The 25,683-nt window shown below is 40.6% G+C and overlaps 2 protein-coding genes and 1 long non-coding RNA gene across 3 annotated transcripts; all 3 read left to right on the top strand.

The window, feature by feature from the left end:
* The first annotated feature begins 1,036 nt into the window (after positions 1–1,036).
* Positions 1,037–5,946, top strand: LOC127860287 (uncharacterized). The gene is made up of 5 exons (XR_008039676.1): positions 1,037–1,179; positions 3,290–3,360; positions 3,543–3,734; positions 4,034–4,125; positions 4,462–5,946. It is a non-coding gene; the product is annotated as an uncharacterized LOC127860287 (long non-coding RNA).
* Positions 5,947–13,905: 7,959 nt separating this feature from the next.
* LOC127861141 (uncharacterized) lies at positions 13,906–23,088 on the top strand. The gene is made up of 2 exons (XM_052399510.1): positions 13,906–14,075; positions 21,504–23,088. The coding sequence occupies exon 2, from the start codon at positions 21,505–21,507 to the stop codon at positions 22,948–22,950; it is 1,446 nt and encodes a 481-aa protein (XP_052255470.1). The 5' UTR covers positions 13,906–14,075; position 21,504; the 3' UTR covers positions 22,951–23,088.
* On the top strand, positions 22,961–24,639 carry LOC127861142 (uncharacterized metal-dependent hydrolase YabD-like). Its single transcript, XM_052399511.1, has one exon. It carries the CDS (start codon positions 23,097–23,099, stop codon positions 23,952–23,954), a length of 858 nt encoding a protein of 285 aa, XP_052255471.1. The 5' UTR covers positions 22,961–23,096; the 3' UTR covers positions 23,955–24,639.
* The last annotated feature ends 1,044 nt before the right edge of the window (positions 24,640–25,683 follow it).

Consider the following 25,683-nt stretch of genomic DNA (forward strand, 5'->3'; position numbering starts at 1 on the left):
TTAATGCTTTCAATTCATAAATTAAAACATCGCAAATAACGTGCTCCAGTATTAAACAAAAATAAAGTTAAAATAAGAAAGAAAAAAGTAAGCCGCACCAAGGCTCGAACCACTGACCCTTGGATCGGGTTTTTCCCCGACTAAATATAGATTTTAAATGTAAATTTAAATATAAACACGCATTGTGACAACAACAACAACAACAAATATGGCGGAATCTGTATTGTCAAACACGGAAGAAGAAGGTAAAATATGTTTTATATTGTAAAACTCAATAGTGCGTAAGATTTTCTTTTTATAAAAGTAGATATAAATAGTATAACTGATCAAATGATTCGTTTTCGTTACATAAGTATATGCATATACATCACAGAACGCGTAAATACTGATTCTCTCGTTTACACTTGAGTTACAGACAGAGACTAAAATTAAAAGCCAAGTTGAATACAGAATTAACTTTAGTATTCGCGCAAATAAATTAAATTTATCATTAGCCTTGGAGTACTGAGATCATTTAAACAGTACAGTATCTTTTTCTTTCCTCATAACTGACAGTGACAACATTATTTGTTGGCAGGCAATTCAAGATGCTGTGCATTTATTGACATATTCATTATTGTGTGTTATATGACAATGACATTTATTATTAACTAAAATGCATTTGAATGGTACTGGTAGTTTATTAATTTAAACCCAAAACTCATAGTTAACCCTTTAAGCGCTGGAACCAAATTGGTGACGTCAAGTCATAATCAGAGCTTAGTATCTCCTTCTTAGAACATATCTTATCATGAGAAAATAAATATATGTGATGTCGTCAGCAGAAATCAGTACAAATGCGGTCGACGTTATTTTCAGCTGCGCGTGATTGAAGCGCAGCGTTATAAAAGTGGAAATAAAGTTATAATTATATTATGAAAAACCTATTGAAACTTGAGATATATGCATATTTTTGAAGAATGAAATGCCCCCGAGCTCTGATCGACAATGTACACTTATAATTTTTTATTTGGTTGGAAGTAACCGTTGCTTTGTTGAGCGACCTCTACTAAAAATGGCGTGTCGTAATTAGCCTACGCATTGACATTGTTCACCGTTTGTTTGCGAGTTCCTTTGGAATAAATTGTCAATCAATCCTGACAATTATTTCTTCAATTGAAGGATCGTAGTTAAAATCAGGTAAGATATTTTAATAAACTTGACAATCATTAATTTTGGTAAACAATGGTCCTATTTAGAGAAATCCTTTTGGCGATATGTTAATTCTAAGAGAAAAACAAAGGATTCCATAGGCATGTTGGTAAGGGAGGATAATACTGAAGCTAAGACAGATTTTGATATTAAAGGCAGAAACATTAAATTGCTTCTTCAGCAGTGTCTTTGTTAGACCAGACAATGCAGGAAATGACCATATTGATATTGTTGCACATGAAAATCGGAATTTACTAGAGAATATTTTGTTGTCTGAGGAGGATGTGTTAAAAGCCTTGAATTCACTTAACCCAGAGAAATCACCTGGTCTGGACTATATTCACCCTCGGGTTCTCTAGGAAACTAAGAAGGAACTAGTAAAACCACTATAAATTTTATTTAATCAGACGTTGAGTGAAGGAGTTATTCCCAAGGATTGGAGGAAAGCCATTGTTTCTCCCATTTTTAAAAATGGAAGTAAGAAAGAGCCAGCAAACTACCGCCCAGTTAGCCTAACTTCTGTGGTGTGTAAATTATGTTAACGTCTTGTCCGGGATAAACTCGTTAAGCATATGAATGACAACAAGATATTTTTTGACGCACAATACCGGTTCAGATCAGGAAGGTCATGCTCTATTCAGTTATAAGAGATTCTTGATAATTGGACAGAATCCTTAGACAAAGGTGTACCAATAGACGTCATTTACCTGGACTTTGCCAAAGCCTTTGATCGCGTTTCACACGGGCATTTGATTCATAAATTACACAAGTTGGGTATTCGAGGAATAGTCCTGAATTGGATTAGGGATTTCTTGTCTAGAAGAACGCAGTGTGTTCGTATAGGATCTACTTTATCATCATGGACAGATGTAGTTAGCGGAGTCCCTCAGGGCAGTGTAATCGGACCGATACTTTCTGTGTTTTATCAATGACTTACCTGACATAGTATCAGGAATTGTTAAGATTTTTGCTGATGACACAAAGCTTTTTTCACCAGTAACAACAAATGAGGAGTGTTATAATCTTCAATCTGACCTAGATAACTTAAGTGACTGGAGTGATAAATGGAAATTAACATTTAATGCAAAGAAACGCAAAGTTCTTCACCTTGGAAGTTCAACAAGTGACTTTCGCTATTCCATGAGAGACCCGGACGGAAATTATACAGCCATTGAAGCAGTCACAAATGAGAAAGATTTAGGTGTGACTTTTGACGAGCGGCTAAGTTTTAACCAACACATTACAAACATTACGAATAAAGCACAGCGAACTCTTGGCTTAGTACATAGATCCTTTGAGTGTCTTGATGAAGAAATGTTTCTGCCTCTTTATAAGGCTTTAATCAGGCCAACCTTGGAATACGAATCATATGTTAGGTCCCCTCACCTAAAAAAACATTTGTTGTTGGTTACAAAATGTAATGGCGCACTTATTTAAATTGTAAATATGTCACAAGAAAGTTCAGCAAGCACGATCCCATATGAAATCTCACAAGGCCAGGATGATATTTTTTATTGAAGATTTGAATTTGGTTGACAACTTGACATTAATATTTTCAAAACAGATCATCAAGCATTATACATGATAATATTACAAGCCATGTATTAGAACTATTAAAATGAAAATGTGCCCTCTTCAGATTCTGATGAAGACATTAACTATGAGTCAAAGTGTTCAGAAACAGAATTATCAAGATTCAGCGCTAAACGAGACAGATGGAATGTCTGTCCCTATTGAGAATTTCTTGTTTGATTTAAACAATTAAAGGAACAAGAAAAGCAAAACAAATTCCAAATTCTAACATGTGGCTGTTATTCATTTCATAACAAACAGTGCAGCGATGTCATTGACTTTCAACAAGCAATCTCTTTTAGACAATAGTGCCATGAACTCACTCGTGATGAATTGGATTTAGTAATAAAAGCCCACTTGATAACGCTCAGACTTAACGAAACTCTTAAAGACACTTAATTATTATGATTATTATTAATGATGATTATTATTATTGCATTATTTTGTTATATTGCTATTAAGTTAAGTGAAATATATTTATCTTTTCAATCTTGACAATTGTTTTAAAAACTTAAATATATCTTAGGTTGGACCAAACTACTTCAAGACTGCGAAAAAATGTGAAGTCTTTGGTGTTTGCTGTGAAGGTACTAACAGGTAGGTGTGATTATTAATTTCTAGATCAGTTACTTGTCCCATATTGTTCTTAAATATGCAAAAATGTGTTGGTGTGACTGTCATTATTTTAGGTGAAATATGAAATGCATATTTCTGTATCAAATAACAATTAGTCAATTATAGTCAGTTTGCTCTTATTTTCATTTCTTGTTCTTTTGCAGGAAAACAGGTGTTTTACTTGGCGAATGAGGGTGAATCACCCGGGAAAGGCGCCAACACTGTTGTTGGCTATGTGCATTACTAGCTTCACCACTATGGCGTAGGGGAGGAAGAGGCAGTTTTCTACTTGACAACTGCTGGACAAAATAAGAACAACTGTGTACTTTGGTATGCATTGTGGAGAGTTAGTGTTGGTAAGAACTTTTACTTATGTATACAATGTTATTTCATGAAAACTTGGTACCATTTTTGCATCTTAAAGGATAAAATTTCAGAAAAAAATAAAATCACTCCTTATTTACATATAATTATGTTAAAATAGATTTCATATTAATCAATGGAATATTTGATATACAAATGTTTGGGAATGCTTTTTGTTTGGTTAACAAATAAGAAGGGCTTAGAAAAGACATAATATTTGTGTTTAAGTTTAATTAGGTTTTTTTACAGATTGTGACAATGATATGTTAATATTCTTTCCATTTTCAATTAGGGCTGCACACTCGAATGAGATACTCGATGATGGTGACTGCGGCCACATCAAGTTCAAGCCTGATTGGCATTTTGGATTATGGAAGTCAAAGTGTAGGTATATTCATCAGTAGATAATGATTTACCATCTGATAATGTTAGTATACATATTGCAATGAGCACTGTCAAAATTATTACTTCCGGTATTCATAAGAAATGTTTTTAATACATGGACTTTTCCCCATCTTTGTGAAGTGGCCTTTGGCCCCTCATTTTGTGAAAAAATGAGTTGAGAATTGTTCTAAATTGTGAAACAGTAGTTTAGTTAAATAGTTAAATTGTGAACATTTGAGTCTCAAGCTTATCAAATGTTTGAAAAACTGCCATTCTCTAAGAAGGAAATAAAGCTCTGCAATATTTAACCAATGTTCATGCCTCACACTTTTCCAGACTTTGTGATGCAGAGACCATCGAGGCTGTTGCTGAGACTGTATCCACCTCCTCAAGGTCTGCACTTAATGTGCTGCACATGATTGGTGATTTGGAGAAGCCTGTGCACCTATACGATTGGAAAACTTTTCTTGCCCAGTTGTTCATACCCTTGAAGAACATTTGAAAGTACCAACATTTCCTCATTGATGCTGGTAAACCAGGCTTGGTATTTTGTAAAACAAGTGAAAAATCTACAGTTGAAAATCACTGTTTGTTAAACTTTAAAGAGTGCTGACCTCTTACCATCAATGTCTAGCCAGTCTTGCCCAGCCTGAATTAAAGGACCTTGACTCGGTATCGGCTGACAATGGTACCTTTATGAGGAAATAGTGCAGTTTTTTTTAATCCGACCTCAGTAGACAAGCTACCTGTCCCAAGCCGAAGTAAAAAAAAACACAAACTGTCTGTGTAACTCAGAAATTGCAAAAAACATGTGCCCTGTCCTATCTTTGTTTGTTTTAAGGTTGAAAATTGTATGATCCTGTTTGTCAAATAGCCTTAGATTATTTGTTTTGATTACCAAGTTATATGTTATTGTTTACCATATAAACTGTTCATTGGTGAACTTTTCAGCAACAGTTACTAGTGTGAACATTTTAATATTAAATTGGCTTGTGGCATGTTATTTTCTAAATTGAAACTTATGATGTGATGCTATTAATGTAAAATGTCATGTCTTGAAACATGTTTTATAAAGTTTGTCAAAACATTTAGCCATATGTCTATGTGTGTTCATTTATTATGACAGGTGGTAATATATAAGTTTTGTTGAAGCTTATCATACCCATGATTGAGAAACCCATTTACATGTAAAATAAGAATGATGTTTGCTATGGAAACATTATTTTAGCATTTACTTATTTGTTGATGGAATTAATTATATTTATATGATAATGGTATTATGTTTATTTTAACTGATTTATAGAAGGTATCTTTTAATGCCTTAAAAATAATACATGTTCATCTTTAATTGTTCTGATATAGAAGTACATGTTGTCATTATTTGTGTTTATTTATGGCGGTTTTACTATGTGGGTTTTGTAAACAAATTGTAATTAAATTGTTTGGTCAAATTATGTTGTTCTTTTTCATGTCTGATATGTATGGGAAAGGATTTACTAATAAAATTAGGTGTTTTTGCTGTTCAAAACAGTAAAAATGGATATTTTATCTATTTGTTGCCATGGTAACCATGGTTACCATCAGCAAAATGTCTGTACATTAAAATTTTTACCCGCATATATGTATGGCACTATTAAATTACATGTATGATGTTTAGGTTGTGCAAAATCTTAAATGGATTGAAATCAATACACTGTAAAATATGTGGATCTCTTCTAAAAAAAGGACATGCTGCACTTTAACTCAACCTATTTTCTTAGATTCTTTTTGTTACTATGTATTAAATAAACACCATGTTGAAATAAAGATCATTGACTATAATCAGTTTTATCATATATTTGACAAAAACGTAAATATTTAGTTTTTTTCCTGATATTTAAACAATTTAAATGAAATTAATGTATTTTATGTAAATTCGTTACCATAGCAACCGCTGTATTCAAATGATTGCTTTTGTTCGCACATAAAATGTAAAAATCATGGTCAGTGTAGCTAATGCATTGAATCTATGTGTGAATGCTATACAGTAAATACATGTATGCTGTATTTACAAAAGAGTTTGTTGTTGTTGCCGGCCTAGCTACGCGCAATTTTCGTACTTGGGGTTCGACGACAAACTATCGAATCAATCGATGTTTTCAAAGTTTTAATAGATCGATAAAGGTATCTGAAATAGGAACAATTATTACATGCCATTAGATATATAATCAAGATAATATATGTATGCATTCAAGTGGAATACACATTAATAATGACTAGCGTTGCATGGCGGCGTGAATATGACTCGCAATAAGTTATTTCAATAATTAACTAATAAACACAACCGTAACCGTCAGATGTCCTAAATAATAATACAAACAAGAGAACATAAATAAAAGATTTAGAGTAGTTACCTGCAGGAATCCAAAATATCCCACACAAATAATATAATATTGCAATTCAATAAATGCAATGGCTGTCTCAAACAACTTTCAACAGGCAACTGAATATCGGAGGGAAAGTGAATGATTGGTTGTTACATGCACGTGTTCAGAATAGGTTAGATTCAACTATATGTTAGCTATAAAACAACTAAGACTACAGTCTAGGTTTTATATCAGAGCTACCTAAAACTACTCGACACTAATAACAAATAACTAAATAAGAATTTACACCCTGTGACATATTCCCCCTGCTTTAGAAATGTCGTCCCGACATTAATTTATATTATGTTCTATAAATTTATAAAACTTGCGGTGATAAAACATAAACGTTCATCACGTTAGACATACTATACTTTTGTTCGTAATAACACAAACGAAATGGTAAGTATCCATCAAACATTTTATTATATGAAAATGAATGTACAATAAATTGCAAATTTTATAAAGACACATATATACATCTTTTTAAAATAACACTTTATTACTTATATCACACTATTGTCCATTAGCAAACACTTCACTGTATCTTCACACTGGTAGTATTTTCCCTTCATGTATAGTGTGAACCCGCAACGTACAAGTTTGGCGACTTACGTTGGCGGTTCGAGCGGCGTATGGGTACGCTTTCATCGTCATACATGTATCTTGCGTCAGACCGTCGTTGTGGTATAATGTACCTCGGAGTGTTTTTCTGTGTATGTTCATGCTGTTCCGTTATTCCTAACGGCAGCAACAAGTTTCTATGAACGCGACGTATACGTTTAGCGTTGGGTTGATCTTTCTTCACGTCATAAACGGGAATTTCAGTGTTGGGCTGGTCGACTACCACATACGGTATATCTTCCCACTTGTCTGCGATTTTCTGCTTCCCTCGTTGAGTAACATTTCTAACTAAAACCAAATCACCTGGTTTTATTTTTGCGGCTCTTGCTTTTGCGTCATATACCCTCTTACTTTTGTCAGCACTCTGAAATGCGTTTTCTTTCGCCCGACTATATGCAGTCGCAAGTCTATCTCGAAGTTTGCGGCTGTATTCATTCTTGTTCACCGTTCCATTATCGCTCGACGGTAAATCCAGTAGGGCGTCGATCGCTAATCTTGGATGACGTCCGAACATCAAGTAATACGGCGAATACCCAGTGCTGGTATGTATTGTACTGTTATACGCATGAACCATCGGTGCAACATACGACTTCCAGTCCGATTTCTTATCTTCCTCGAGTGTAGATAACATGTGCAGCAGTGTCTGGTTAAAGCGTTCCGTCATCCCATTACCCATAGGGTGATATGGAGTTGTTCTCGATTGCTCAATGCCAGCTAACGTGCACAATTCGCTTATAAGGCCAGACATAAAATTTGTACCTTGATCGCTATGTAGACGCTCCGGAAAGCCGTAGTGTACAAAAAACTTCTCAAACAACACTTTCGCTGTGGTTCTCGCTGTTTGATTTGTCGTTGGAAACGCCTGCGCATATCGCGTAAAATGATCGGTGATGACTAATATATGTTCATATCCACCTTTTGATCTCTCCAAACTTAAAAAGTCTATGCAAACAAGTTCCATTGGTGATGACGTTGCAATGTTTACGAGAGTACTAATTTCAGCTGGAGTTTTACTTCTTATGCATCGGGCGCAATTACTGATCTTGTCTTTTACGAACGTTTCCATTCCTGGCCAAAAGAATCTTTGTTTGAACAATGACAATGTCCGATCACGTCCTTGGTGGCCGAGGTCATCATGTAGGCTACGAAACACTATTTCGCGTAATGCTTCTGGCAAAACTAATTGGCTGTACTCTTGCTCACATATTTTTGTCCTTCGGTACAAAACCCCCTCCTTTAACTCAAGACTGGACCAATGTCTGTTATATTTCAAGACACTGGTACATGAGGAATGGACTACAGAAGGTCTTGTGCCAGCCTGTAAATGATGTATCACCGTGGAGATCGCTGGATCGGCAAGCTGTGACTTTCTCCAATCGTGCGAACTCAAGGCGTATGTCTGCAGGACATCCTCCGGGACTTGATCACATACCTCTGGTTGTTCACTTTCAGGTACGGATGTACTGTAACAGTACGGTGCTTGTTCCATATCGGCTGTAACTGCAGTGGTTAGAGCAGCTATTGTTTCCGGTTGTACTACTAGTCTGCTTAACCCATCTGCATCGGCGTTGTTTTTCCCAGCCCGATAACGTGTGGTAAACGTGTAGTTGGCTAATGCAGCAAGCCATCGTTGTCCTGTCGCGTCTAATTTTGCAGTCGTAAGCACGTAGGTAAGCGGGTTATTGTCCGTGATAACCTCAACTTCCGCACCGTAGAGATAATCATGAAACTTTTCCGTCATGGACCATTTCAGCGCTAAAAACTCCAATTTGTGCGCCGGGTAATGCTTTTCTGATGGTTTGAGGGAACGGCTTGCATAAGCTATGACCTTCTCGTGTCCATCTTGGCGTTGATACAAGACAGCACCCAATCCATTTAAGGAGGCATCTGTATGCAGTATGAACGGCAATGTATAATCCGCATAGCCTAAAATAGGTGGATTGGTGAGCTGTTGCTTCAACTCCTCGAAAGCTGTTTGTTGCTCGCATCCCCATTGAAATGGTACTGGTTTGGTTCGTTGGTGTTTTTCTTGAGACTTCCGTTTAGTAGGATGGCCTATCAGCAGGTTATTCAATGGTCTTGCAATGGAAGCAAACCCTTTTATGAATCGGCGATAGTAGCCAACGAAGCCGAGAAATTGGCGCACTTGTTTTACAGACTTTGGGGTAGGCCAATTTTTAACTGCTTCTATTTTGACTGGATCTGCTTCTATGCCATCTGCTGATACCACGTGCCCGAGGTAAGTTGTTCTTGTCTTGAAAAATTCACATTTTGATGGTTTGATTTTGAGGTTATATTCGGCCAGACGAGAAAACACTTGGTCGAGTCTTGAAATCATAGTATTGACGTCTTTGGAAAAAATAATGATGTCATCCAAATAAATGAGACAATCTCTCAGGTTTAAATCGCCCATACAGCGTTCCATTAACCTTTGAAATGTTGCGGGGGCGTTGCAGAGACCGAATGGAAGACGGTTACATTGATAAAACCCTAATCCACCCACTTGAAACGCTGTCTTTTCCTTGTCATCTTCCTCTAACTCGACTTGCCAGTATCCGCATTTCAAGTCCAATTTCGAAAAGTACCGTGATCCAGCTAGAAGGTGTAGTGTATCCTCAACCTTTGGTATGGCATAACTATCTTTCTTCGTTGCTGCATTGAGTTTTCTAAAATCGATACAAAATCGTATGGTTCCATCCTTTTTCCTAACGATTACACAATTTGATGACCATGGGCTTTGAGATTCTTGTATAGCTCCCATTTCTATCATTTCTTTGAGATGTTCTCGGATTTCATTGAAAAGAGCTGGGGGCACTCGTCGATACGGCTCTTTAAAAGGTTCTGGATTGGTCAGATTGATGGAATGTTTAACTGCGGTTGTGTGTCCGATGTCAAATTTGGATTTCGGAAACACTGTATCCCATTTTCTAAACAACTGATAAACCCGTTGTTTTTGTTCTGTACTTAAATCAGCTCCATCAAGATCAACATCATATTCCTTTTTCATATTCTCATAACTTGTTTTATTTTCTGTTTCAGGTGAAGTATTCACAGATGATATGGTTGCGCTCGGTGGTTGCAGTATTGGAGCTTCACGTAGAACTTTAACTTCCTGTAATTCACAAAGTTCCTGTTTTGCTCTTATTTTAACAGGTCTTGCTGATATGTTGCACAATTTCACGGGTATCCTCGCATTTCTGCCACGAGTATTTATAGATACAACTCTTGGACATACCAATGCCCCATGACTGTCAAATTGGCATTGTTCAGTTACTGCTGCTTCAGTATTTTGACGTTTCCGCAGGAAACCTACCACTGTCCTGGTTTCATTTGGATGTAACGTGATATCTTTGGTTGCAAGCACTTTTCCAATGTTCGATTCTATTGCCAGAAAAGCTGCTTTCCATTTATCATCCGGGCATTCATCACTGTACAAGTCTTTTATATATCTGATTATATTTGTGCCAATTATGACATGAGCACTACCATGACTCTCGTCAACCGGCGCAACAAGAAGAATGGTCTCTACTTTCATGTCCAAAATTTTGCTTTCAATTGTTGTCTGAATATATCCAGAATATGGAATGTGGGTGCCATTAGCTGCTTTTAATTCAAGATTAAATTCATTCAATGACATCAGTTCTGGTTTTGGTGTCATTTCGTTGTAAAACTTTTCAGTTACAATACTGACCTGAGACCCGCTGTCAATAAGCGCGGTTGTCTCTTTGCCGTTGATAGTAATAGTAGATAGATTAGCATTACCCACCATTCTACTAAAAATGTTTTCAGCTGGTTTCTGTTTGGGGATAGTGGTATCCTCACAGCCCTCATTGACCCCATCAATTAGAGCTGGTTCCCGTTTAAATGTTGTTGAGAGTTGCTGTCTCTATGATAAGCATCTTGTCCGTACGGTCGTCTGCCTCTATATGGACCTCTGTTTCCGGAGTAACCTCTTCCTTGTGAAAATGTTCTCCTATATCCGGTTTGTGGTCTGGCATCGTTTCTCCGGTATTCTCTGGTCACACTCTCACTTCTATTGTCTTTTGATGCTTCTTTCTCCTTTGTTAGTAAGTCTAGTTGTTTTTGCATACTTTGTAATTTCTCTGTAAGATCATTCAATATGCTCAATTGTTGATCTATTTGCATTGTATTTATCTGTTTGGGTTGTTCTTGTCTGTCCTGTGATACTTTCAATTCCTGTTCTTCTCTTCTCACTCGTTTCCGTAACTCTTCAAATGTAAGACAGTTTTCATAGAATACTCTGGTAGCATTCTTCAACTCTGAATTTCTCAAGTATTTCCAATACTTTGTTCTCAGTATTTCTTCCTTCTTGTTTTCTTGTAGTTCACCCTTTTCTAAAGCTCTTTGGATCATTTCTTCAATTCGAATACCCCATGACGTTATGTCTTCGTCTTTATTTTGTCTGGCTTGATAAAATTCTTCCATTATGCTTTGTCCGCTTTTTACATCACCGAAATTGCTTTCCATCGTTGACAAAATGTTTTCTAAAGTTGCTGTGGCTTTCAATGTTGCTAAAACCTTCCTTGGTTTTCCAGATATCGCATTTCTAACGCACTGTTTCAGTATGTCTTTCTGGTAAATTTTTGACCGAATCATACTTTCGATTTCTATTTTCCATTCTGTAAATTGAGCTGGGTCCGAAAATTTAGGAACACTCGGTTTCAACATTAATGGTGGATTATGTGACACTCTCCGTTCCGCATTTCTTAGATATTTGTGTCGGTCATATGTTTCTACAGGTTCCAATTCCTCGTCTAATGACGTAATTGTGCTCTGTGTTTCCATCATATCTTGTTCCAATTCTTGTTTTGTTCGTTTCAATTTCCGTATTCTTTCTTCTTTCTGTTTCCTACGTGTTTCTCGCAATAATTCTTGTTCCTTCAATCGTTTTGCTTTTTCTTTCCGATGAAGTTCCTCTTTTAAGTTCATTTGCTGTAACTTCATTGCCTTTATCTCAGCTTCAAGGGCTTTTTCAGCAATATCATCATCATTTATAATTTCATCAATGTCACTATTGTGTTCATATTCACTGTCGTGTACCTCAGATGGTTCAAGTATTTTGGTACTGCATCGCACCTCCTCTTTAAATATTCTGTCCCCAGAATCGGCATGTATCTGGAATGTCTCCTCCATCTTCTTAGTCAACCAACTTAGTTCTTCATCTATTGAATCCATGTCACTTTCATAACTGTTGGTATGATAATCATCATTCTTAAATCCTACCGCACCCTCAACAACATCATCATAGTCAAGTTCAGTCCTCATTTCATGTTCCATCTCTTTACAGTTGTGCTGTAATCTTTCTCCAACTGTTTCCCTTCTTAATTGTTTATGTTTTACATCATTTACATCATTCACATCTCTATGTTGGGCTGTGTTGTTTTCTGATCTCATTTTTATTAATTCATCTCTTTGTCGCTGAATTTCACGAATCTTTGAGTCTCGTTCCTTTATTTTATTCAGTATTTCAATGTCCTTCTGATTTTTCAATTCTTTTTCCTTTAATGTTTGTTGTTCTTTCTTTGTCTCCCTTCTTTGTCTCCTTAGTTCTCTCTCCGTATCCATGTTCAAATAATTACGTTCACACCCACACTGAATTTCACACTATGCACTCAGTTATGAAACTGATCCCAACCATATGCAGAAATCAAAGTCTAATCTTAAATTCACCTCTCTTCACAATATTTTATGCACTTTACAACACAAAACAATTCATTCAACACTTTTATGTATCTAGTATTTGTTCACATCCAATAACTCTAGATACATTTTCATTATGTCAATCAGTAATATTGTTCACTGGACGTTAATATCACTTCCAAATCAATAATTCACAATTAAACTCAACACTGTTCACCAATTGTCTATTTCACTTCATAAGTATGCACTTTTAAGTGTTAATTATGTTTCACAGCACTTTGTATAATACACACTCCAATTTCATCAACATTCAGATCATCATTCCAGTATTTCCGTTTTACAATAGTTTCCTTTCTAGTCAACTCAAAATTATTCAATATAATAACACACTAAATCACTAATTTCAATAGTGATCAATAAACCGAATTCACTTTGTACCACAAATGCATAATAATATAACTGACATGTTATCTAAAACAACATAACAACAAATAATTGTACACATTCATGCAATTATTTAATATAAATCTAGTTGTAATTTTTAATTAATTAATTTATAAACCTTTTTAATTAATGATCTCTTATTTAATAAACAATTACTGCAGCGTATAGATTACACTTAAATCACAATCTTATTGTTAAAGTTTTATCAAACTAGAAATTAAAAAAAAAATCTAAATAAATGTTAATGATAAATTTAATTAAATTGATGAACTAATATGATTTAATTATAATTATAACAACTATAAATATGCATTTATAAAACAATTTAACAATATAATTCGATTAAACTATTTACTAATACACTCTCACACTCTCACACACGTACAACCATACAAGTACAGAATCGATACCGCTATTTCCGGTCCAAAAAAATACACTGGTCACAAGTAGTGTCAAGTGTAACCCGCACAAATTATTACTACAACGTATGTACAACTATACGCAATCAATTATTGCGCAATTTCCTTTTTCCGTTATCAAATAAATCGATTATTTAAAAGCGCTGAACACAAACCGAATGTATTCGCTTTTAAATAAATACCTCGATTTATTTTTCTTCGTCCCGTTCGAATACGCTAAAGCTGTGGTGGAGACCGGTTCGACTTGGCCGTTCGGACCCCATATGCGGTGACTTCTGGGAAATGGTCTTCAGTTCCGGTTCTGCTATTCCTAGACGATTGTGTTGTATTACGTTTTCCTTGGAAATCCAAGATGTCCTGGGTGATCCTCAGTTCGAGTGATCCAAGCCAGCGACAGAGCGTAAGTACAGCTAATTATCTATTGTCTAGTTTACAATAAATGGCGCTGCGAGCAAAAACTCTATACGTATTTTGAATTTCTAATTGGCCATTATTAACAAAGTAAATTGTCAGCCATCTTGAATTTTATTTAACAACATTCCTGTTTGTCTGTTATTTTAAACATTTGTTAAGTAACTTTAGGTCATATAGTCCCTATTTACCCTAATATTAAAATAGTATTACGCCTTTTTCCGGAACTCAGGCTAATTACTATATTTTTAAGTGTGTTTGAAAATTTCAGATATCGTCGAACAGCGTACTATCGAACCGTGTAATTGCATTCTAAATTTAGTCTTTCTGTAAATAGTTATCTCCCTGTTGTTCAATTGTATTTCATATTTGGTATTCCACTAACGTTGTCGTATTTCAGGCAAAGGCAAGTCATTATCAACTGTATTATATTCAAATTTGGGAATTTTTTACTTTCGTTTTCTTAAACGTAAACACTGGAGGCTACACTACAGTAAACACGTTTAAGAAATATATATTTTCTTCTCAGTTAACTTTAACACAACTTCTGTATAAACTGCTGTGCTTTGTCGGCTGGTCACTTGGTGTAATTATTCACTCGGTGAATGTTGTTCACTTGGTGATATTTTGTTTCACTACGTGATTTATTTCATGTGGTGAATTTTGTTTCACTTAGTGACTTTTATCTGTTCAGTGACAGTAACATCACTTGGTGATATTGTAATCACTCGGTGATATTTTCACCTAATAATACTTTGTTTCACTGCGTGATCAATCTCATGCGGTGAATTTTGTTTCACTGAGTGAACTTTGTTTTGCTCGGTGATATTTTCACCGTGATATTTTCACTGTGTGATATTTTCACATGGTGACAGTTCTTTTCACCTAATAATACTTTGTTTCACTGCGTGATCAATCTCATGCGGTGAATTTTGTTTCACTGAGTGAACTTTGTTTTGCTCGGTGATATTTTCTCCGTGATATTTTCACTGTGTGATATTTTCACATGGTGACAATTCTTTTCACCTAATAATACTTTGTTTCACTGCGTGATCAATCTCATGCGGTGAATTTTGTTTCACTGAGTGATATTTTTTGTACTCGGTGATATTTTCACTATGTGATATTTTCACTGTGTGATATTTTCACATGGTGACAGTTCTTATCTTCACTCGGTGATATCTCCACGCGATCATATCTTTCTCATTTAGTGATTCGTTTCACTAAATGGCATTTTGATTTTTTTGTTTCACCAGTGATATTGACATCACTGCGCGGTATTTTGAACTATTGCGTTTTTATTTATTTGTTTATTTAGTGATTGTGTTCACTAAATCAACATTTTGACTATTTTTTTAGTTTCACTTCGCGTCATTTTCGCTGAGTGATATTTCCTCTTAGTAACAGAGTTTATTTAGTGATTAAATCCACTAAATGTCATTTTGATTATTTTTCTTGAGAATTTCTTCATAATTGCAGTTTATCTTTTATGATTACATAGCATTGCTACTTCAGCATTTTCAAAGAATACATAAAAAATAAAGGATCCATTTCAATTTTGTTTTTGTTTATTTCTGACTGCAATTTCAGCATTTCCCAAGTGACATAATAAAATAAATAAACAAATAATATTTTGAGTTTGTCTTTAATACCTACAATGGCAACCTATAATCCCGCTGTCGATATAGACACAGCCTCATCGGATGAGTTGCAAACTTTGCCAGGCGTTGGTAAAAAGGTTGCAGAAGCAATTGTACATATTAGGGACAGTGAAGGTCGTATGACAAGGGAGCTACTAACTCAAATCCCACATTTTCGGGAATTCGAAGGGTTTTGGAGCATGGTACGCTTCAGCAAATCGGAAACGGATAAAAGTGAGGGTAAAACTGAGGTAACAATGAAAGAGCAGGTTGACGATGACATAGAAGCCATACAAAGGTTGACAACGGTCATCGATCAAGCTCGGTTGAGTGGACCACCATCGGCCCCAGTCGACTCTTTTAAAACTAGAGAGTCGGGGGCACGGCTAAGGTATAAGGATGGTTGGAATGAGAGCATAGAACATCCATATCCGGAGTACCCGCCTATGCGGACGCATTCGGGTAAACATGGAAAGGTTGAAGAAGGTGGTTATTTTTACTCGGGTTTTACGCCGATGCATTCGGGGATAAACCCAAGTAAGGAAAGCAAAATGGAAAGTGGGGGGCAGTACTCGGGGTACCCCATGCCCATGTATCCGGGAATGCTTCCGGGTAGTTGGCAGCCAGGTTATCCTTATCCTTATGCTTGGATGGGAGGGCCAGGGGGGTATATGTTCCCACCCATGCCGCCAATGCCGCATGGGTATGGGGCTACGCCACAGGCGGTGCCAGACAGGGTACCCACTAATGATGCGCCCTTGAAGCATGAGGCCAAGGAAGGGGCACAGGGGGCTCGAAGGAAAATTGCACCCTCAAACGGGGGCAATATGGGAGGAGCCGGTTTGGGACAACAAAAGGCCAGGCTCCAATCTTTGCCCAAATCATTGACGTATGATGGCAAAGGGAGTTGGCAGGCTTTTTTGACGAAGTTCGGGAAGTTTGCCTCCATCTTCGAATGGACGGAGGAGGAAAAGAGAGATTATCTCTGCTTGTGTTTGACAGATAGGGCCAGTGAGTTCTATGCACTGACTACGGATAGGAACGTAGAAATGACCTATGCGGCAGTGGTGGAAAAACTGGAGAGGCGGTTTGGTTACCGTGAGTTGCCGGAGACGGCAATGGTAACATTCTCGAGTGCGACACAAAGAGAGGAGGAGTCCCTTGATGAGTGGGCGGATAGAGTGTTGACGTTAGCCGGTAAGGCATTCCGGGAACTTCCGGATGCCTTCATGACCCAACAGGCCATATTGCGGTTCTGTATGGGGGCCCGTGAGAAAGAGGCGGGAGAGCAGGTGATTAACCAACGCCCACAAACTATAGAGCAGGCTATAGATAAAATGAAGTGGGCAATCCACACGCATGGCCTGATGTATGGACGGCCAAAGGCGGTGAAAAAGGTAGTATGTGCAGAGGATGTACAAGTGGCGGAGGTGAGGGTTGGAGAACAGAGCAAGATCAACGGGAGGGTTGATGTTCTGGAGAAACGAGTTGGGAGGTTGGAGGAGAAGTTGGATGCGGTTATGGGGAAGTTGGATAAACTACTGGAAAGGCGGAGTAGGAGTCCAACGACTTCCCCAAGCCGGCAATGCTACAATTGCAACGAAATCGGACATTTTAAGCGGGAATGTCCGAAGGCGCGTAGCAGGACTCCGTCACCTGTCCGTAATGACCGGTGTTTCAAATGTAATGGATATGGGCATATGAAGAAAGATTGCCCGAATGTCACACCTGATGAGCAGGGGAAAACCCTTGGCTCAAAGGAAGGCAAAACAGTAAGGTTTGCAGATTTAAACGGCAGGGGGTCAGTGTAAGTGGTCCTAGCATGACTCCAAAAGAAGAGGGCCAATCCGTTGTTATATGTCAGGTAAGGTCTGACTCAATGTTTCGTATACACGTGACCTTGGGTGATGGCCTTGTTGTGCAGGCGGTTATTGATACTGCGGCGGAAGTGACCTTGGTGTCTGATAGGGTGTTCAAAAAAATACCAGGTGATATACCGGTATTAGAACAGGTGTCGGTTATGACCGCTGGTCGGGATTTGTGTATGAAAGGCGCAATTGTTGGCCCCATAAAGATTGAGATTGGGGGTCAGACATTCACTGAGAAAGTGTATGTCGCGCCAATAGAAGACAGCATGCTTTTAGGACTGGACTTCATGAGGAAGCATGGAATAAAGATTGATATTCCTAGGTCCACAATAAGCATCAGGGACACAGTAGTGTCAATGAGCGAGGATGTGGTAAGTGATAGTCTTAGAGTGGCTAAGATTAAGGTTAACAAGTCTATGACAGTTCCACCGAACTCTGTAGCATTGGTACCCTGTTCTGTGGAGACTAAGCTTGATACCTTTGTTGTTGAGGGGGTAGGAGTGGACCTCATAGTGCCTATGTCGGTACATACAGGTGAGGGAAATTTGAGGCTCGCTATGCTTAACCCGTCCGATCATTCGGTAAAGGTTAGGAAAGGGCGAGTGGTGGGTAGAGCGGAAGAGGCTAGGCTTGTTAAACCGGTGCCACAGGAGTTTTCTCCTGACCGGATTGTTGAGGGGCTGGAGAATGGTACAGAGGCAGATTTACCAGAACACCTCCATGACCTCATGGAAAGGTCACGAGCAAACCTGACCTTAGGGGAGCAACAGGAGCTTAGTTCTTTGCTAACTGAGTTCCAAGATGTGTTTGCGAGGAGTGAGTTTGATTTAGGAAAGTTCACAGCCGTTGAACACTGCATTGATACCGGATTTGCGAAACCGGTGAAGCAGAAAATGCGGAGAACTCCGGTAGCGTTCGTGCACGAGGAGGAGAGCCATTTAAAGAAAATGATTGATGCTGGTGTCATTAAGCCCTCTAGTTCAGAGTGGTGCTCGGCACCGGTACTGGTACGTAAGCGAGACGGGTCTGTGAGGTGGTGTGTGGATTATAGGAACTTGAACGCAGTGACCGTTAAAGATGTGTACCCATTGCCACTGATAGAAGATTGTATCGACATGCTTGCGGGGCAAAAGTGGTTTTCCAAGCTAGACGCCAATTCGGCGTATTGGCAAATTAAAATTAAAGAGTCTGATACAAAGAAGACGGCGTTTACCACCAAATATGGGCTCTTTGAATTTGTGCGAATGGCTTTTGGGTTGTGCAATGCACCCGCAACATTTGCCAGGGTGGTTAACCTGGTGTTGCAGGGGTTGACATGGAACAGTGTCCTCGCATTTTTGGACGACATCTTGGCAATGAATAAAACATTCGCCGAGCACATGAAAACTCTTAGAGATGTGTTCATGCGGTTAAGGCAGTATCAACTAAAGTTGAAGCCGAAAAAATGCGAGTTGTTCCAACATGAAGTGGAATTTTTGGGACGTATCGTTGGGCCAGATGGATTGGGGCTGTCGCCTAATGACACCATAGTGGTGGTTGACTGGCCTGTTCCTCTGTGTTGCAAGGATCTGGAAAGGTTCTTGGGGTTAGTGAACTATCATAGAATGTTCATTGAAAACTACGCAGGAAGATCTAGATCGTTGTACGAGGTAGTGAAGCAATTCAGGTGGGGTGATGATCAGGAAGCAGCTTTCCTTGATCTGAAGAAAGCATTGGTGGAGGCTCCAGTGTTGGGTTTGCCTAATCGAACCGACCCGTTTGTGCTGGACACGGATGCGTCTGACAAGGCCATTGGTGGAGTGTTAACTCAAATCCAGGAGGGCAACCCAAGGGTCATATGTTACGGGTCATTTGCTCTCACCAAAGAACAAGTGAGGTACTGTACCACCCGTAAGGAACTGTTGGCTGTGATCCGATTCACACGGCAGTTCCGCCATTACCTCCTTGGTCGGCAGTTCCTGGTACGCACTGACCATAGTAGTCTGACGTGGCTTCTAAACTTTAAGGAGCCACAAGGACAAATAGCCAGATGGATTGAGGAGCTGAGCCAGTACGATATGCAAATCGTGCACAGACCTGGCAATAAGCATGGAAACGCAGACGCCCTGTCTCGACTGGTTGTTGATACAGACAATCATTACGAGCATGGTGTGCGTTTAGTGGATCTACCTTGCGGGGGGTGTCCAAAGTGTAAGCGGGCAGAAGAGAAGTGGAGTAAGTTCATCGAGGATGTAGATAATGTGGTTCCACTGGCACACAAATGTGAACCAAGGGTTCAAGAAGTGACCGTCAGTGGATCCGCAACCTCCCAGGACACGCCCAAGGTCGGGGAGAAAGACGAGAGTGTGAAGGAGTTGCAGGCGCAGGAGGTGGAATTCCAGTTTCTGAGGAAATGGTTATTCCATGGCACCGAGCCGCCTGATGGAGAACTTTTTATTGCCAACGTTGCTTCAAAGTTCTACTGGGTAAATCGACATTGTTTCAAACTGGCCAATGACCTGATTTGGAGGTTGAATCCCAAAAACGACAGTTTTCAATTGTTGGTTCCCAGTGGAATGAGGCAGCAGGTCATGGCTTTAAATCATGACATACCAATGGCAGGGCACCAGGGCGAGTCGAGGACGATAGCGCGCGTGAAAGGGAGGTATTTCTGGCACAGAATGTCTCGTGACATTGTGAAATTTGTGTCCGAGTGTAGTCGATGTGCTGTAAGCAAGAAGCCAGTTCGCAAGCCAAGAGGGGAGATGGTATTGTTTCACTCGGGTGTGCCCATGGAGAGGGTACATATAGACTTTTTGGGACCTCTCCCGGTGACACCTGGGGGAAATCGATACGTTATGATGTTTGTTGATCAGTTTACGAAGTGGGTGGAATGTATCCCACTACCTTCCCAGACAGCCGAAGTGACAGCAGAGGCCATGGTTAATCAGGTGTTCTGTCGGCTCGGAATACCCATGGAGTTAATGACTGATCGGGGGTCAAATTTCGAGGGTGAGCTGTTTTCCGAAGTGTGTAAACTGTTGCATATCCACAAGACTCGTACTACCGCGTATCGGCCGAGTACTAATGGTCAAGTGGAAAGATACAACCGTACACTTATGGATGCTGTCCGATGCTATGTCGGTTCTAGGCAGAACACCTGGGATGTTGAGCTCCCACAGATAGCAGCAGCTATGCGGTCTTCGGTGTGTCGGAGTACTGGGTTCACTGCTAATCGCATGATGCTCGGCCGGGAGGTGTATACCCCCGCAGAGTTAGTGTACCCAAGCTCTCCTTCACCAGGGTTGCCTGCTAGCGATCATGTGCTTGAGTTGGAGAAGAGTATGGTGTCAGCTCATGAGACAGCCCGTAAATGCCTGGGCACAGTTCAAGTCCACATGAAAAGGGACCATGATGTGCGATTAAACCAGGTGGCTTATGAGGTTGGAGAGGTGGTTTACGTTCTGAATGTGGCCGGCAAAAAGGGGAAAGCAAAGAAATTGCTACCTCAATGGCTAGGGCCTGGAGTGGTTGTAAAAAAACACTCTGCTTGCCTGTATCAGGTACGACTTAAAGGAAAGAAGGTTAACGTTAACCATGATCGGATGAAAAAATGCAGGATGAAAGATTTTCCGACATGGATTGTTAAGGAGCAAGAAAGTTGCAAAAACGGTGCAGAGGAGTCAAGTGTTCCTATATATTGTGTCTGTAAAGGGGTAGATGACGGATCTTTCATGATTGCGTGTGACTGGTGTGAGGAATGGTTTCATGGGAGATGCGTCGGGGTGACTGAAGAAGAAGGTGAGGAAATTGACTTGTATAAATGTCCCAAATGCCGTTCTGGTTAAAGTACTAGTGAGCATACAAACTGAGTGAGGAAAGTGTGATTACAAGGCTACAGATCAATGACTCGTTTTCGCTCTGTTGCAGAATGGCTGGAGTTGGTTATCGTGTTGATGGCCGGAACATCTTCTCGGAAGTAGAAGAGGCCAATGCAAAGGGGGTGCTGTGGGTGTCCGGAAGAGATTTAATAGTGGATCTGGGGACAATGCGGCCATTGGATCATGGTCGTGTCCAGGCTGCGGTGGAGGGACAGGTTAAGCTTGCTCGCAGAAGGGGTAAGAATACCTTTGTGGCAGGGGTTAGGAAGTTCGGTCACTTGATCCTCAGCGATGAGTTTATCGCGAGGGTTTTGAGTGTGCCGAAGAAGCAGAGGACCCCTGGAGGGTCAATCTCTGATAAGTCGAGGCGGGTGATGGTGGTGCCCGGGACAGCAGGAGTGCCGACTCGGGTACCATGCATGGAAGAGTTTCCGCCCTTGTCGGTCAAGGCAGAGGTCAAAGTGGAAGGAACCTCGGTCGGAGAGGCCATACTCATCTCCGATTCAGAGGGGGAAGTGGAAGGTCCGGCCGAAGTTCCTCCGGAGTCTCGGTACCAGGAGGGTGCTGATACTGTTCGGCTCTCCTCAGGGGCTGAGGACTCCAGTAGAATGATGGGCAGGGAGGAAGGCAATGGGGTGAGCGTGATGTTGGAGTCGGCTCCGACCGGAAAAGACACAGGACTCGATCTCTCTGAGATGGAGGTGGATATTCCGGTTGGAGAGGGTCCCGGTTCGTCTTCAGTTGTGGAGGAAACTGGGGGTCAGATATTGGAGTGGAGGGGTGCTCCAGCTTGGGCCGGTTCTGACTTTAGAGCAGGCCCAAGTGAGGAGATAGGTCAAGATGGAGGGAGGTCGAGGGCGAGAGAGAGGGAAAAGGTTTCTGGGGGATCGGAGGTCAGAGACCGATCTAGGTCCCAGTTGACGGAAGAGTCTCCGGTGGAAGGGAGGAGGAAGGAAACTGGCAAGGAATGTCCCATTTGCTACAAGCGGGTCATATTTCGACGCAAGCATGTAGAGGACTGTCATTTTCCAACTGTCTTCCGAGGTCGGACATGGGACAAGCCGCATTTGGATGGTGTTAGACTCTCGGGGGTCATGTGCATTATCAAGAACCTGGGTTTCAGGTCTATTGATGAGGCCATGATTTATCTCCATCGGTTACCACTAGCCATTCCGGCCGATTCCTGTCTGTACGAGCGGGACAGAGAGAGGATGGAGAGAATATGTCGGAGGTTCCTCTGGCATGTTCCGGACGAGTTCCATGTCCCACGGGTGAACTCGCGCGCTCTCCTGTTCCATTGGAGAGTGTTAGCCGCCATGCTGTGTCTTGGGGATGATAGCCTTCGTGCTAACTTCTTTAACCAAAGATTCAAATGGCGGGGAGGGGATCCCGTGAAAGACTTGGAGCAGGTTCTTGGTAGGGCGGTAGTGACCCAAGTGTCTGGGACGTGTCCGCCAGAGTCGAGTGTTGAGTCTGGAGGGTCAGGGAGGAGGTGAGAGAGGCGGAGGTAGTCCCAGAGTCTGGGAGGGTCCAGTTGGAGGTGAGAGAGGTGGCCGTTGCCCCAGAATCTGGGAGGGTCCAGTTGGAGGTGAGAGGAGTGGCCGTAGTCCCAGAGTCTGGGAGGGTCCAGTTGGAGGGTGATATGGAGGTGTTGGGGAGGGATGTGGTCCAAGAGTGGGAGTGCTCTAGGAATGTAGTACCTTCTGCATTCGATAGTCACTTCCACTTGGACCGGAGTGGTCGAGTGCTCCAGGTTTATTCACTGGAGAGGTTAATAGGGCATGCTGAGGGGCCTGTCCCGGAAGTGCCAGTGCAGGTGAGTGGTGGAGTTGCCGTTTTCTGCGATCCTGCCACTTACCCAGAGGTATACCCTTGTGCACCTGGTTTCGGGTCGGCTGTTGGGCTGCATCCGAAAAAACCTCATGCCAGTGTTGAAGGAGCAGTGAGATTGGTAGAGGAGGAGTTGAGAAAGGAGGGGGTGGTGGCTCTGGGGGAAATAGGTCTAGACTGGACCACACCTGAACAGGAATGGCCCTTGCAGGAGCGCATGTTTGTGGGGCTGCTGGAGCTGGCTTGTCCTAGACGGCCAGTAATTTTGCATCTCCGGGGGCAGGACAGATACTCAAGTGAGGTTAGTGCCCTCGCACTTCGGTTGATGCGAGAAAACACCAGTCCCACACAGCGGGTGCATCTGCACTGTTTTGGTGGTAATCTGGATCAGGTGCTTGGGTGGTCGACGGCTTTCCCTCGGTGCTACTTCAGCATCGCTGGATCAGTTGCCCAGTTCGACGAGATACAGCGGGCAGCTGTGCGAAGGATCCCTCTGAATCGTCTGTTAGTAGAGACTGATTCGCCATACCTGCGGGTACAGCGACAGTGGCATAACACTCCAGCTTATGTTGGAGAAGTTGCCCGGAAAGTTGCACAGATCCGACAGACGACCCTTGATGAAATTCTCCAGGCCTCGCTGGAGAATGGAAGGTTGCTCTATAACCTGTAAGGGTCGTCCGGCGGATAAATGTTAAGTGTTATGTGTTGTTATGTGTTGTTAATGTCAATAAATGTCCAATGTTTAGTGTTGTGATGATGTTGATGAGCGGATTGGTGGAAGGTGGAAGTGGTCCAAGAGTGGGAGTGGTTTCGGAATGCAGCGCCATCTGCATTTGGTTGTCATTCCCACTGGATCCAAGTTTAAGTAGCCGGTATTGCGGGTCCAGTGGACTCGTACACCGAGAAAAAAGCGGGGGAAGTGGTGAATGGATTGGTGTGGTTTTGACCAGATTTCTGGTGGGTCATGTGGGGGAAGGGCTATGAGCTGTGTGGTGTAATATATGGTGTAACCCGGGGACGGGCAGCTCAGTGGGTGGGAATAAATAATTTTTATATTCTCCTGATGACTTAAACTGATAACCTTAGATTTGGTTATGTATTAAAAAATTGTAAGGTTAAACCTTAGACGGGAATAGGAAAGCTAAATTGGGCTAGGGAGGGGGGCTTGTTAGAACGGGGAGGAGTGTGGTGGAGAACGGTTCGACTTGGCCGTTCGGACCCCATATGCGGTGACTTCTGGGAAATGGTCTTCAGTTCCGGTTCTGCTATTCCTAGACGATTGTGTTGTATTACGTTTTCCTTGGAAATCCAAGATGTCCTGGGTGATCCTCAGTTCGAGTGATCCAAGCCAGCGACAGAGCGTAAGTACAGCTAATTATCTATTGTCTAAAGCGACGCGATTATTTTACCTTGCAAGGATTAAACGCAAAACAGTATTTCTCAATGAAATTAGATGATCAGTCTAATTTCAGTAAGGAATAACTCGGTTTCCACGATTTCCTATTTATAAAATTACAATGACTGAGCGTTGTTTCAAATGTTGAAAGTTTGAAACAACTAAAGACAAATTTGATTTTACATTGGCTGAAACTTTTTATAAGACAGTGGCAGTAAATCTATTGATTGTATAGATCCCAAATTATGACCTTTAAACTATCACCTGAGCTATCTACGGGTCAACTTGTCTGTGTTGTACTACTTTATGTACTTCTATTGTTATTGGAAACGGATTAGTGACAGTGAAAACACAGTTTACACAAATGCAGGGGCGTATGTTAGACGGGACAACCTATGGTTAGTGCATTGATTTACCAAAAAAAATCTTTAACCTAGATTGGACAAAAATAATTGATATTTACATTAAGAAAAAAACAAATATGATACAAACTAAACAATTTCTGAAAATAATATACTAAATGGTCAATAATAAAATGTACATCTCACCACACCGCCATGCGTCATGAGCAAGAATCACAAATGTCAGTGTTCATTCACAAAGTCACACACAGTTTTTACACTTCCAGCGACGAATGGTCCTTGGTCCTTATGGTGTGACGTAACGGTCTTGAAGAGGGCCCTTAGCATGCGTTAACGTTAACCCGGGTATTAAACGACGTCTTTTGTGGCCATCAAGTGTAGATCCTTGAACAAGGATTGTGTACACGGATTGTCCAAATTATATCATTTGATCGATCTCACTGAACGTTGGGCGCCATTGTTGCCGGCCTAGCTACGCGCAATTTGCGTACTTGGGGTTCGACGACAAACTATCGAATCAATCGATGTTTTCAAAGTTTTAATAGATCGATAAAGGTATCTGAAATAGGAACAATTAATACATGCCATTAGATATATAATCAAGATAATATATGTATGCATTCAAGTGGAATACACATTAA

Source organism: Dreissena polymorpha, chromosome 15 (genome assembly GCF_020536995.1).
Source record: "Dreissena polymorpha isolate Duluth1 chromosome 15, UMN_Dpol_1.0, whole genome shotgun sequence".
NCBI classification, from domain to species: Eukaryota; Metazoa; Mollusca; class Bivalvia; order Myida; family Dreissenidae; genus Dreissena; species Dreissena polymorpha.

Bases quoted from the DNA above. Each gene is read 5' to 3' on its own strand.
- LOC127861141 (XM_052399510.1), top strand. From the start codon at position 21,505: ATGGCTGGAGTTGGTTATCGTGTTGATGGCCGGAACATCTTCTCGGAA.
- LOC127861142 (XM_052399511.1), top strand. From the start codon at position 23,097: ATGGAGGTGTTGGGGAGGGATGTGGTCCAAGAGTGGGAGTGCTCTAGG.